The 12,823-nt window shown below is 48.3% G+C and overlaps 1 protein-coding gene across 8 annotated transcripts in view; it reads right to left on the reverse strand.

Annotated features, from left to right (window-relative positions):
* Nucleotides 1-12,823, reverse strand: part of GRIK4 (glutamate ionotropic receptor kainate type subunit 4) — a 193,314-nt gene that overhangs the window by 10,559 nt on the left and 169,932 nt on the right. For 6 of the 8 annotated variants that reach the window (XM_065040011.1, XM_065040017.1, XM_065040012.1 and 3 more), the window contains exons 19-20: nt 10,366-10,484; nt 7,919-9,556 (exon numbers count right to left, since the gene is read on the reverse strand). In XM_065040011.1, the coding sequence (XP_064896083.1) occupies nt 9,191-9,556; nt 10,366-10,484 (485 nt within the window). In that variant the 3' untranslated portion in view covers nt 7,919-9,190. 8 annotated transcript variants of the gene reach the window in all.

The following is a 12,823-nucleotide window of genomic DNA, read 5'->3' on the forward strand; positions in this document are numbered from 1 at the left end:
GGAAATTCTGCCATTGCCGCTCTGCGAAAGGGTTCAGGGTTTTCAGGGGGCACTGTCCACATCACACACACTGTCTCTGTGTAACCGTGCTGCGTGTCACCCTGTCATCCCCAAAAAGGTGTGCGTGGCTTCCATGGGGCTGATTTCCCCTTAACAGAGCGAAGAAACACTTTGGTGTTCTTTCTTATTACCCTGTTGACACAACACTGGGTTTATTTTGTTCCTGCGCCGGCCAGCACAGATGAACATTGCCTTGCTAACGCTCCGTATAAAAACATCTACCCGCATGCTCTGCATCGTTTATCTGCCTCTTTTAATAGATTCCGGAGAGAGCTTTGTCTCCTTTTTGTTTTCCTTTCCCCCTTACTTCTCGTATCTGTTTCAGGGAGATAAAGAACTCCATTGCATTCAGAGGCTACGCTCTTTCACTAACGATCTCATGGGTTGTTTTGCACAGCCTACCTGTGCTATTTAATTGCTAGAAGGCAGACAGAGCAAACTTCAGCCGCTAACTGGCCCCACTTTGACTGGAAACACATTTCAGTTGCTGCTTTCAATAGTTACAGATCAACTGGATATACCAGATGTCCATGTTGCAAGTGTGAGAAAGTGACCGGTGTGTCCCCTGGCCCACATTAAAGGACATTTCAACTGAGACGGGACAAGACAGGGAATTGTTAACACAATATTGTCTTTCACCTCGAGGGGCCGGGTTGAATTCAGCCCCAGTAGACTGAACGTGCTTATCAGCTCTTGGGTGCCTCATTGTTCGAGAGAACTCGGTTTGATGGGTCCCAATCTGCTCCTCCTTGGCAGACAAGGATCCGTTTGCCAACGTGACCCTTTTGTGGCAACGTGACCCCTTTTTCCCATCTCCCGGATCAACCAGACCATGGGAACTGGAGTCACCTCTTGCGTCCTCGATACCTGAAAGAATTCCGGTCGCAATCCTTCCATCATCACTCACACTCCTCACGCAACACAAAGAAACGTCACTCACCGTCCGTGCAGGTTCATGCGCTCGTCGATACCGAAGGAAACCGCTGTTAGCGTCTGGAATACGAGCACAGACTCCCCTATTTCCAGTCCCATCTGATCTGGAGCAGATCTTTCAAACAAACAAACAAAAGTGCAGGTACTCTTGAAAAATTACCTGAGACAGAGAATCAAACGCAGCCTGTGAAAAATCAAACAGTTAATTACTCGCTATGTTAATAAATAAAAGCTGGCCTCATTCTAGTCGGAGTGAGGCCGCTAAACCAAATTAATCCCGACCCGCAGTAATAACATCTGACAGATCGGTGTCCGGGGAAGCGGTGTCACCGTGACACACGGGGACACGGACACACCGAGACTGTGGAATTTCCCCGTGTAGGCTCTGCTGCTTATCGCAATAATTTTCCCTATATTTTAATCACCAGAAGATGTAGGGGAGAGGATTTGAAACATACGCAATTTTCTACCTATTTTCTGTAGCATCTTGATGCGTTCGCTCCTGGGTTCGGCAACCGCGACTTTCTTCATCCTTGGAGATTATTCTTCAATTCCTCAGAGAGCCTTCAATTTTCTCGCAAATCTCCCTTTCGCTAATTTAAACATTTTTGGGCAATTTCATGATTTAATCACGAGAAAGAAAATTGGAGATTTACTAAAAGTTGAGCAAAGACCCTTCATTTCATCGGGGGATTAAGAAGGGAGTTAAAGGTGAGAATCCTCTTAGCCACGCTGGCCTAACCTGAGCCCAGTCCTAAGAGATACTGAGCACTTTCTGCTCCCATCAAAGCCGGACTCAGAGCACATTGCAGATTTGGGCCCCTTAGGACACAATTCTAGCATCTAAATCCAAATCATCGCTGCCTCATATATATTTTACTAATAACTTTAAAGCTCAACTTCATTTAGGACGAGCGCCAGCTGATCAAGTCCAAGCAGCTTCTCGCTACACCATTAATTTAAGGTAACAATTCGCTAAGATCTTTGGTTCCGCGTAAGCGCTTCCCAAATCACTTCAGTCTCTGTCAATTATCTGAGACTAATGCACCTTGAAGTTACTTTTCAGAGCAAACGTTACTCCGCGGTCGTAATTCTGAAATATTATCAATAGCCAAAAGACAGGGACAGTACAACTTTCAGCTTTAGAAATTCAGAATGCGCATTCAAACAGAGAAATACAAAATAAATCAGTCCTGGGGCAGTTGGATTTTCATAATTTGCCATGTTCATAGGACCAAATGGACCTTGAGCCTTTTATTCGTTTGATCTCATTTTCGGAATGGCTGCTATTAGATAAAGGCGGCTTTCTCAGGTAGCGCTGCAATGGTGCTGGCGAGCAGATAATGCCTGGCAAATCAAATCTCACACATCTCATCTTGGACCGTGGTTTCCATTCTGTTCAGTCAGACAAAAGGGGCACAGAAATGAGTCCAGACATGAATTTTCCAGCTCCTCCTCTGCCAGTTGCTCTGGGTTTGTAACCAGCCTGACTTCGGAATGGGACTTTGGCTGGGAGAAGAGGACAAAACCAGAGCGAGACGCTGACTCTTCGTGTCTTGCGTGTCCAACAACTCCACCACAGGTCTGGATCGCGCTGGGAGAACCGCGCTGAGTATGTGGGCTGCCAGCAGTCCAAATAATTAACCATTAATGTCAGCAAACACTTGGCACATCTCCACCCGCTTCACGCGCAGCTCTCAGAGCCCTTCGCAAACATGAACAGATTAAACCTTGCCAGACCCCCTCCAGTCCTACGTGTTAATCCAAAGAGTTTCCTCCGCTCTGTTCTTTAACGGGGTATTTAGTAAACACGGAGGGGTTGGGAAATACTCGGATCATCCCCATTTTCGGATGCAGAGTGGAAAAGTGATGTCCCAAAGCCCCAGCGAGTGCTGCTGGTGCAGATGTTCTGGTCTCTCAGCACCTCAAACCTGGGCTTGGTGGCATTTTTGCCACCCTTGCTGCTGCTTTCTAACAGTTTTGTGGACGCGATTTTGTCCGAAAATAAAAAAAGGGGGGGGTCGTTACAGAATAATGATGCCCCCTTGAAATACAGAGTCCACATGTGTTGGGACATGGCTAATAGAGAAGGGGCATGGCTCTATTGATCCGTTGTATCAGGAGAATTCTGTTCTAAGTTAGCATGAGTAGGCCTCAGTTAGCATGAGTTTGGTGTAGCATAGTGGAAAAGTACTGAGCGGTTGCTCTCTGGTTCAGCTGAGCGTTTAGATAAACAAGCTGGGGAATTATCTCTAGCAGGGTGAGAAGGTTGCATTCCAGAGAAACCACAAGAAGGTTGAGCTCATTATGTATACTATCCAATCAATAGAAGACAAGTAGGCATAATTATTGTATACTATCCAATTAATAGAAGACGAGTAGGCATAATTACTGTATACTATCCAATTAATAGGTGACGAGTATGCATAATTATTGTAAGTCTTATATAAATCAGCTTAGTGCATCAATAAAGTTGAGGTATGCTTATCACTCATATTGGGTCGACCGCATTCCTTCCTCCGTCCGCTCGGGTCTGGAACTCTGATGGAATTTTTCTCTCGGCACACATGGGAGAATTGTAACGCAACATCTTGGTCAGAGTAACTATCGCGTCACTCACACGTGAGTACTGGAGACTCTGGAAGAACAATGGGGTAGATCAAACATCGCAGTGCTCACCTGGAATAAGAGGTCTTATCTTCCCCTAGATCTCCCCCTCATTTGCATTCGCTTTTGGCTTCGAAATAAATGGCCTTAAATCTCAGCTCAGCAAGAGCTAAGCCTAAAAAGCCACAAGACTACATTCCTGAACATTTCTTGGGAGTTGAGGAAAAAGCTAAGCCAAGGCTTTTTTCTGAGACTGAAGAGAAGTGTTTGGGGGATGAATAGGAAAGAGAAAGGTGCTTGGAAGACAGAGACAGAGGAAGAGAAAAGAAGGAAGATAAGGGGTTTGACAAAGCACAGGTCTCGCCCATACTTGTCTAAATTGCCTTCCCAGCACCAATGTCAATGAAATTCCCCCTTACCCTGATGGGCCGTGGGAAGAGCCTCCATCCACCCTTTAGACTCCAACACGCACTTTCTCTCCCTTGCACCCTAAGCTCAACACCGAAAACACAAGCACCACAATAAAAAACAACAGAAAGTCTGTACAGATCGATCAAAGCATGAAAAAACACTACTCCGAAACAGCCTAAGTCAAGAAACAAGAATTGTTAGGCCTTTCCATTGTAATACACCCGTATTCATCACACTGGGAAGGGTACTTTTTAAAGGCAAATGGCCAGCTAGTCCCTTTGATACATGGAGATCCTTCAAGATAGGTATGATATAGAAAACCCGGGCAGAAGATACGTGCCGGCTAATCTGACAGTTATCTCCTTTATGGCCAACTAGTGTCATTTCAGTCTTTGAGAACTGCCAGCTACACTGATAACTGCAGAACTGCACACAGCAGAAGAGAAAGCCTTTGTTAATTAAGCTGGCTTCATTTTCTTCCTGATGTGGCCTCAGCAGGGCTTCCAGAGCTGGTGATGGAGCGGCGGCGGCGAGGCCGGAGATGCTCATCTGCTGCTTTTATCTGGGATAAAACATTGCGGTCCTGCCACAAATCAGACCATTAACTCAGCTTTCCTTGGAGAGAAAAATAAAATCTCAGTCCCTATTAATTTAGTTACTAATTTCCTCAGATTTGCAGCTTTTTGTTGACTAAGCCCTTACTCTAGTGCCCATACCCAGGTTCCTCTTCCTTTTTGTCAGCAACAGGACTGTAAATCTTGATGGACGCATCTGCACAAAGACAAATGTTAACTAGTGAGAAAGCACAAGTAAGACTGTGTTAGTGAGTGTAAAACTTCGGCTGTACAAGGTGACCATATTGTTAACGGCTTTTATATACTAAGACCATCAAAAAATACATGTTCTATTTGAGCTCTCTTGGAGGGTCCCAGGGTGTCGTCTCCAGACTGGAAAGAAGGAAATCCTCATGGAACTAAATTTTTGTGATTTCCCACAAAAGAACAATCTGCAGGAGTTTATTTGTTCAAATTTCAAGGTAATTTAAAAATCATATGTATCAATAGTGTTGCTGATAATTAATACCGAGAAAATGAGTAGTAAATCATTGGAGGCACAAGAAACATATGCTGGATGTGGTTGCTACTCACAGTCTTTTGACAGTCACCTTCCTCGGCATGCACAGCCCTGCCCATTGTTTAACGCCACTGACACGGGGCTGATTTTTCCCCGTGTGGGATCAGGTTCTGGAGGAGCCCGTTTATACCGAATTTATCGGTGCCGCTCTGCACCCAGAAAAGTTCGGCTCTGTGTTTCCAATCAGCGGCCATCAAGCTCTACTGGGGTTTCTGGAACTGCGGGTGCTTTATCCTGTTCGGCAAGAAGGGACAAAACTCGAGTATGAGCCCAAACTTACTTTTCACCATCTCTGATGGCTGTTTGCAGTTCCTTTTGCAGATCCCTGGCCTGATTCTGCCTCTGCTTTTGCCTCTAGGTGTCATTGGGCTATTTTCCTTGCTTTGGAGCATCCGCCTGGCTCTCCACAGTGCTGCTTTTCCTCTCAAGTCAAAGCCATATTTTATGCACAAGAAATTTCGTCACCTTCATTGGATACACAAGTGAAGTAGAGGAGATACACACATACCTCGGAGCTAAATGAAACAAGAGCTGATGGAGGGGACTTTGCTCGCTCATGCCAGCCTTTTCATAGCCAAATCATGACAGCGTCACCCCAAACACAACGCCAAAGCAGCCAAGATTTGCCTCTTGGTTCTTTCCTAAGCTTAGAAACCAGCCATCATCCAGACCCACTATGCAGATCTCACCCTTCCTTTTCCCAATGGTCTTGACCATTCAGAGTCATCCCTCAAGAACCATCAAACCCAGGTACCTACACTCCTGTCCCGCTCGCCCGGTGCCCACAGCCGCCGCTCCCGGTGCTGTGGGTATCTCCACCAGCTTACACACGCCTGCTGGCACTCACACCCCTTCCAGGCTCCATAACTCAGAATCTCTATGGAAAATAAAAAGGCAAACAACAGCTATTTTCTTTGCCTCTTCCTCCACTTTTAGGTCAGTTCCCTCTTCGGGTTCAAGGAAAGAAGCGGAGCTGGCGGGGCAGAAGCATGGAAGATTTCTCTGGATCTGAAACGGTTAAAAGGATTCCTGTCTCAGGAATCTAAGGTCTAAAGGGTTCAGTCTCTATTTTATAATTTATAGCTCACCATCTTTCTTCCCAAAGTCCTGTGGGCTCTCACAGTTCACAGAACGACCCTTTTCTACGTTTCTTACTCCGCTTAGTTCAGTAAACGTCCCCAGGCCGGTCCGAGCCTTCACCTACACAACCCCCAGGGAGAAGAAAGCTGCTTATCATCAGGTGAAAATGGAACTGCCTGGAATAACAACAAAATCACGGGGTTTAGTGCATGAAGATGGATCCCGACTCTTCATTAGGAGCCCCCCAGACTGCTGCCAACCCAGCAGGGTAGGAGAACTGGCGTGTCACCCAACAGGGGGGCTCCAGCAGGATCAAGCAAAACAGCTAGAGGGCATAAAGCCAAGTATTGCATTCTATTTGATCTAATCTTTGGCTCCCAGTGGAATTTGCAGAGATATCTTACTAGAATTACTCAAGTTTTATCCGATGGCAATACCAGGAAAGTGCCTTTTGGACGGCAGACCAGATCTTGAACCGCGTTAGCATTGGGGCCGGCTGAGCAAAAGAGCCCCCACAATCGTTTCAAAGAGCAAGAGAGAACATGCGAGATGTAAACCCACCTGCGCACTGAAATGCATACGAGTGCACACCCAGGGATACACATAACGCTGTCTGTAGGGATTTACCGGTGAGCAGAAAACACAGGACCTACGGGGACACTCGAAAAGGCATCCAAGTGACAGCAGCTTTTATCCATCCACCCCTCTTCTGAGGTCCATTTCTGTTCTGAGTGAAAACACTCCGAACGTTTAAAAAAGAAGAGGGGCATAAAAAATAATCTCTTTAAAATACAGAGCTGGATATAAAATCTCCATACAGGTGGAGCAAGCTGGTGGGAGAGATAAAAAGCAAAGACAGGGAGAAACCAGGTGGTTTCTCATAATTTTTTCCCTGACATCTTCCATCTGAACAGACGACTGCAAGATCTTTGCAGAAGCAGAGAAATAATGTCTGGCTCTGTCAAGATCCCTCTTTATTCACCACCGTGAAAAAAGCATCAGGTCTGATAAATGATTAATGGGGCCTTTCCTCCTGCTAATCTGTAAATAAATTTTAAAAAGCAGTTTCTTTTTGATGAATATATTCTGCTGCTCGTAAAAACATGTCGGCCTTTAAACACCAGACAGGCGCGCTCAGATCGCTCTGGTGCTGCTGTCAGTGCGTTTAAAGCCCAAGTTTGCAGAGCGCAGGGTGGAGGTTTTGCCAACTTACCTGAGGATCTGCCCCTCCGGCCCCACGGCACCCCCACCTCATTTCACTGCTCTGTTTGGGCGGTGGGAGGGAAAAGTCCCACAGATTTATAAATATGAAGGCCAGAAAGCACCTTAACGAATGTATCACATGATACTGTACGTAACAAGCTCTCCTTGTTGCACGAGCGCTCTCTGAATACACGTTTTGCTCTCGCCGTGTGGCAGATGCTTCAAACTGCGCTGCTCTTGCTCATGGTTCTTTCTCCCCTTACCACCACGTGTCTTGGGCTTTTGTTGGCCTTTCTGTCTCCTGTTTCTGTCCAACTACAGACAACGCCAACGGGCACACTCGGGCAGCAAGGACCCGCGAGAGCCAAAGCACCTCTTCCCTTGCAGTGGGGCGGTTGCTGGGTTGCTCCCTCAGCAGATGGGTCTCAAACAGTTTCAGGACTTTTGTGAGTGTGGACAGGGAAGGAAAGAGGGGAAAAAAAAAGCATGATTATACAAGGACATCTTTTATTTCAGTACATTCAAGACAAAAAGAAAAGAAAACAATTCAAGAACAGGATGTACCTTCACTCAAGGCTTTATCTCCCCTGCCCCTCTCCATCGCCGTCTCTTTCTTTTTACAACCAGAAATTGCATAGAATTTGTGTTTTTTTCTATCAGAAAATTAAACCCATCCGTGTAAAACCCACGTCTGTACCAAGCAGAGGGTGAGCTGCTGCTGTTGCTAGGGAAGTCACTGTTTTCCTCACACCAGATCCCAGGCTAATGGTTTCCTTCATGGTCGCTGCTAGAAATGGGCTGCAAGTCACCCTTGAGTCTGATGACGCTCCATGGGCCACAGAGCTCAGAGTCGCTTGTTTGGGGACGTGCAGAGCGCGGGCCGCGGACGCTTTGGTGGGACAGGGCAGCTCCCACCTCACCTGCCTCAAAAGGTTCCCCCACCCGCACCCCAAAACCAGAAAAGAAAATAAAAATAACCCCAGAACTAAACAAAAGACACAGAACCCCTGAAATTCCAGGCGTTTCAAGGCCTCTTTGAGTTCACTGTGTTGGTTGGTTCGTTTTTGGCATTGTAATATATATATATATATAAGTTTGTATATATATATATTTATATATATTTATTTTAACAACTCCTCAAACAGACTTTTCAGCAAATGCTGCTTCTCACAGGGAGTGTGTCCCATCCCTCCTTCCCTCCCTCGGTCCACCTGCCACGTTCCAAAAAGGAAGAAGAGTTCAGCACCTGAAACCTGGTGCCTTGGAGACTAGGTCCTGACGTACCCAAAATAAACCCAAACAAAATAATGACTCTTCCCTTCCCATCCCTTTTCCACACCAAATAAGAAGGCCCTCCCCCCCGCCCTTGGAGAACATCCCTCGGTAAGTCTATGTCCTTTCTCCTGGCCTGCGGTGAAGTTCCACGAGCCGTTCTTGCCCCTGGGTGGGCTGCATCTGCTACACCAGTTACGCACCAGGTCCCTCCATCCCGTCCCAGAGCTGCGCGGTGGCACGGGGACAATTCTAGGAGACAGGTCAGCCGGACGAACTCGCTCCTGCTTGGGGTTTCGGCAAGATGCGCGTCCCCTGGGACACCGAAACCAAAGCCAGGTCTGCGCCTCAGCCCACAGGTCCACCTTGCTCTGGAGAAGCTGGGTAACTGCTTTTAATTTAAAAAACGAGTTGATATTGTACAAGTCCGTGTTCTGTAAAATGGAACAGGACCCTCTCGGCCCACCCCGGCGCCCCTCCCGCCCCAGCGTTACTCGGGCTCGCTGCTGTTGGTGGTTTTCTCCCACTCCAGGCTCTCTTCGCTCTGCGCGGGTGAGCCCGTGGACGGACGTGCCCGGAGCCCCTGAAACCTGCGGCACTCGGGGCACACTCGGATGTGCGTGCACCCTCGGGCGACCAGGGCGGCTTCTTGCGCCAGTCTTTGTGCCAGCGGATCTGGCTCCCCGCCACTGCACAGCTTCCCGTTGCTGAGCGTGGTTGTGCTGCGGGCTCGGCGTTCCTCCGGGATAACGGGGCGAGTCCGTATCATCCCCCCTCGCCTCCGCCGAGGGTGGAAACTGTCCTTGCAGAGGATGATGTTGCGCAGCTCCGTCACCATTTCTTGGCACACCGACACCTGGAAGGCAGAGCCGAGACACACTGCTCACCTAAGCCAGCCACGAGAGCTGCGGCTGCTCTGGATTCCGATGCCAAAGTGTTAGCGACTTGGTGTTTAATCTGGCCACCGGATTTCGACACAAATGCTTGGATATTCATGCTCAATTTAACCCAACAGGTTCTGCCTCTTATCAGAGACCCTACTGTATTCTGGATCCCCAAAACAACACAAGATCCAAACCTAGGGCATGTAGAAATGCTCAGATGATCCCAGAGTGTGAGGGGTCGGAAGGGCCCTGGAAAGCTCATCCAGTGCAATCCCCCCATGGAGCAGGAACACCCAGATGAGGTTACACAGGAAGGTGTCCAGGCGGGTTGGAATGTCTGCACAGAAGGAGACTCCACAACCCCCCTGGGCAGCCTGGGCCAGGCTCTGCCACCCTCACCCCAACAAGTTGCTTCTCCTCTTTCACTGGAACCTCCTGTGTTCCAGTTTGCACCCATTGCCCCTTGTCCTGTCACTGGTTGTCACCCACAAGAGCCTGGCTCCATCCTCATGACAACGATAATCCCATCTCCAAGAAAGGTACCTGGACGTTGTACACCTCCTTCACCCTTTCCAAAGCCCTTGCAGCATCCCTACAGCCTCGATCTTAGTAGGAGGGCATGAGAAGCTCGTACATTTTAGACCCAGCCCAATGTACCTAACTTTCGAGGTCTCACTATTAGGAATGCTCACCTCAGCCTGGGTGCATGACTTGCACTGCTGAGCACCCCACACATAACAATAAACAAGCACTAACCCCTCAGGATCCTTTCAGGTCCTACCTCTGACTGTTCAGAGTGCCGAAGGCTCCATAAAAACTCCAGCATTGCCATAAAAATTGCTACAATTAAGCCACAGATGAGAACCACGAAGATTCCACCAATATTCTCCATTCCCAGGCCTAAAATAAAGCAGAAGAGACAACGCTGTGGAGAGGCAGACACAACATAAATTGCAAGCATCGCTGTACAGACATCCCAAGTCTTTGCCGTTTAGTTGGCATTGCAGATACCCAGCCAGGCGCCAAAACCACATCGCCAGCACCGTCCTATTAATAGTTAACCGTGTGATTCAGATGGCAAACTGAACGACTTGCAATAACTGCACGATCGAAGATGTGTTTGCAGAAATGATGATTTTGCAGATAAACAGCAAGTACATTGGAGGGAAGTACAAAGCAATTTGTGGACAAAACGAAAACAGAGGAAAAAAATGAGAGATCAATCGGGCACATTAATCCCTGCAAATTATTCACCCAGCTCGAGTTGCTTTGAACTTTGCAAAGGCAGATGAGCAATACTGTTAAAGAAGGAGAGATGAAGAAGACAAGAAAGGGCTTTAAGGGAAGCTGGCACCAAGAAAAGCTCCTTTGATTGCATTACAAAGTGCTGGTGAAAAATTATTGCAGCTGCTTGTACTGCAGCAGCAAGGAGAGGTTCCAAACAGGACCAGGACCCAACAGCTTCACTTGATTGCTAAAAAGCACGCGGTGCTTTGCGCTGAGGTGACTGTATGAGGCCATTACTCAACAACAACATCTATAAAAATCTTCCTCTCCCCTCTGTAACATTAAATCAAAGTGTAAGAATCAATGATTTATTGACTTAATCTCCGCGTGGCTTTTAGACATAAAATCTCACCAAAATCCTTGTAAATCGCTGACCTGTTTTGTTCTAAAACTTAGCAGGTCACATTTCTCCCTCCTCTTCTGTCATTCTTTTGGCATCACCTCCGGAGCAATCTAGTGACTCTTTAAATCAGCCCCTTGCAGAGAAACATTTCCACTAAGACAGCAATTGCAGGGCAGAAAACACCCATAATCACAATTTAGACCCAAGATAAAGACCATTCTCTCCTCCCAGCAGCTCTTGGATTTGAATTTAGGGCCAGTACCAGCCTCTACATCCTTCTGTCATTCTACCTGGGGGCAACCTCAGCCATCCATTCCTGAGCTCATCTGAGAGGTATTTCCTTCCTCCGTGTACACACACCAGCAGGCTACAGCCTCTCTCATTGCCCAAACTGAGAAGGTGAACCATGACCAAGGGCATAAAACAACAGAAAAACTTGTGCATGGTCACAGAACAAACTGGGTGGTGCCAGAAACAACCCAGGAGCCTGCTCCCAGCTCCCCTTCCCAAGCCATCTCAAACCAGCCCACAGACTAGATTCCACTTCAGAGCTGCTTTTTGCACAGTCCACGGAGGAAGAGACTCCTATGTGCTTGCTCGCCTTCAAAAGTAACTCCTTCCATAGCTTATTGCCTTGCCCTGTGACCTGATGACTGACACAGAATCCCAGAGTGTGAGGGGTTGAAGGGCCCTGGAAAGCTCACCCAGTGCAATCCCCCCATGGAGCAGGAACACCCAGATGAGGTTACACAGGAAGGTGTCCAGGCGGGTTGGAATGTCTGCACAGAAGGAGACTCCACAACCCCCTGGGCAGCCTGGGCCAGGCTCTGCCACCCTCACCCCAACAAGTTGCTTCTCCTCTTTCACTGGAACCTCCTGTGTTCCAGTTTGCACCCACTGCCCCTTGTCCTGTCACTGGTTGTCACCCACAAGAGCCTGGCTCCATCCTCCTGACACTCCCCCTTTCCATATTGATCCCCAGGAATGAGTCCCCCCTCAGTCTCCTCTTGTCCAGCTCCAGAGCCCCAGCTCCCTCAGCCTTTCCTCACACGGGAGATGCTCCACTCCCTCCAGCATCTTGGTGGCTGCGCTGGACTCTCTCCAGCAGTTCCCTGTCCTGCTGGAACTGAGGGGCCACAACTGGACACAAGATTCCAGGTGTGGTCTCCCCAGGGCAGAGCAGAGGGGCAGGAGAACCTCTCTGACCTACTGACCACCCCCTTCTAACCCACCCCAGGTACCATTGGCTTCCTGGCCACAAGGGCCCAGTGCTGGCTCATGGTCACCCTGCTGTCCCCAGGACCCCCAGCTCCCTTTCCCTACACTGCTCTCCAACAGCTCGTTTCCCATCTCATACTGGAACATGTGGTTGTTCCTGCCCAGATGCAAAACCCTCTACTTGCCCTTGTTATATTAAATGTTTCCCCACCCAGTTCTCCAGGAACTTGCTTATACTGGGCCAACACCGTCTGCTTCCAGAGCAAGAGCCAGTGCTGCCTGTGGTGCAGTGCAGCCCAACGGGGAGCACCAGCTTATGGCCCCTGCAGGGTCTCGTCCAGCCTGGCTCACAAACTGCACACACAGAGGCACCTACACCTGCTGCAATGTC

The sequence above is a fragment of the Columba livia genome, chromosome 24 (genome assembly GCF_036013475.1).
Source record: "Columba livia isolate bColLiv1 breed racing homer chromosome 24, bColLiv1.pat.W.v2, whole genome shotgun sequence".
Taxonomy (NCBI): domain Eukaryota; kingdom Metazoa; phylum Chordata; class Aves; order Columbiformes; family Columbidae; genus Columba; species Columba livia.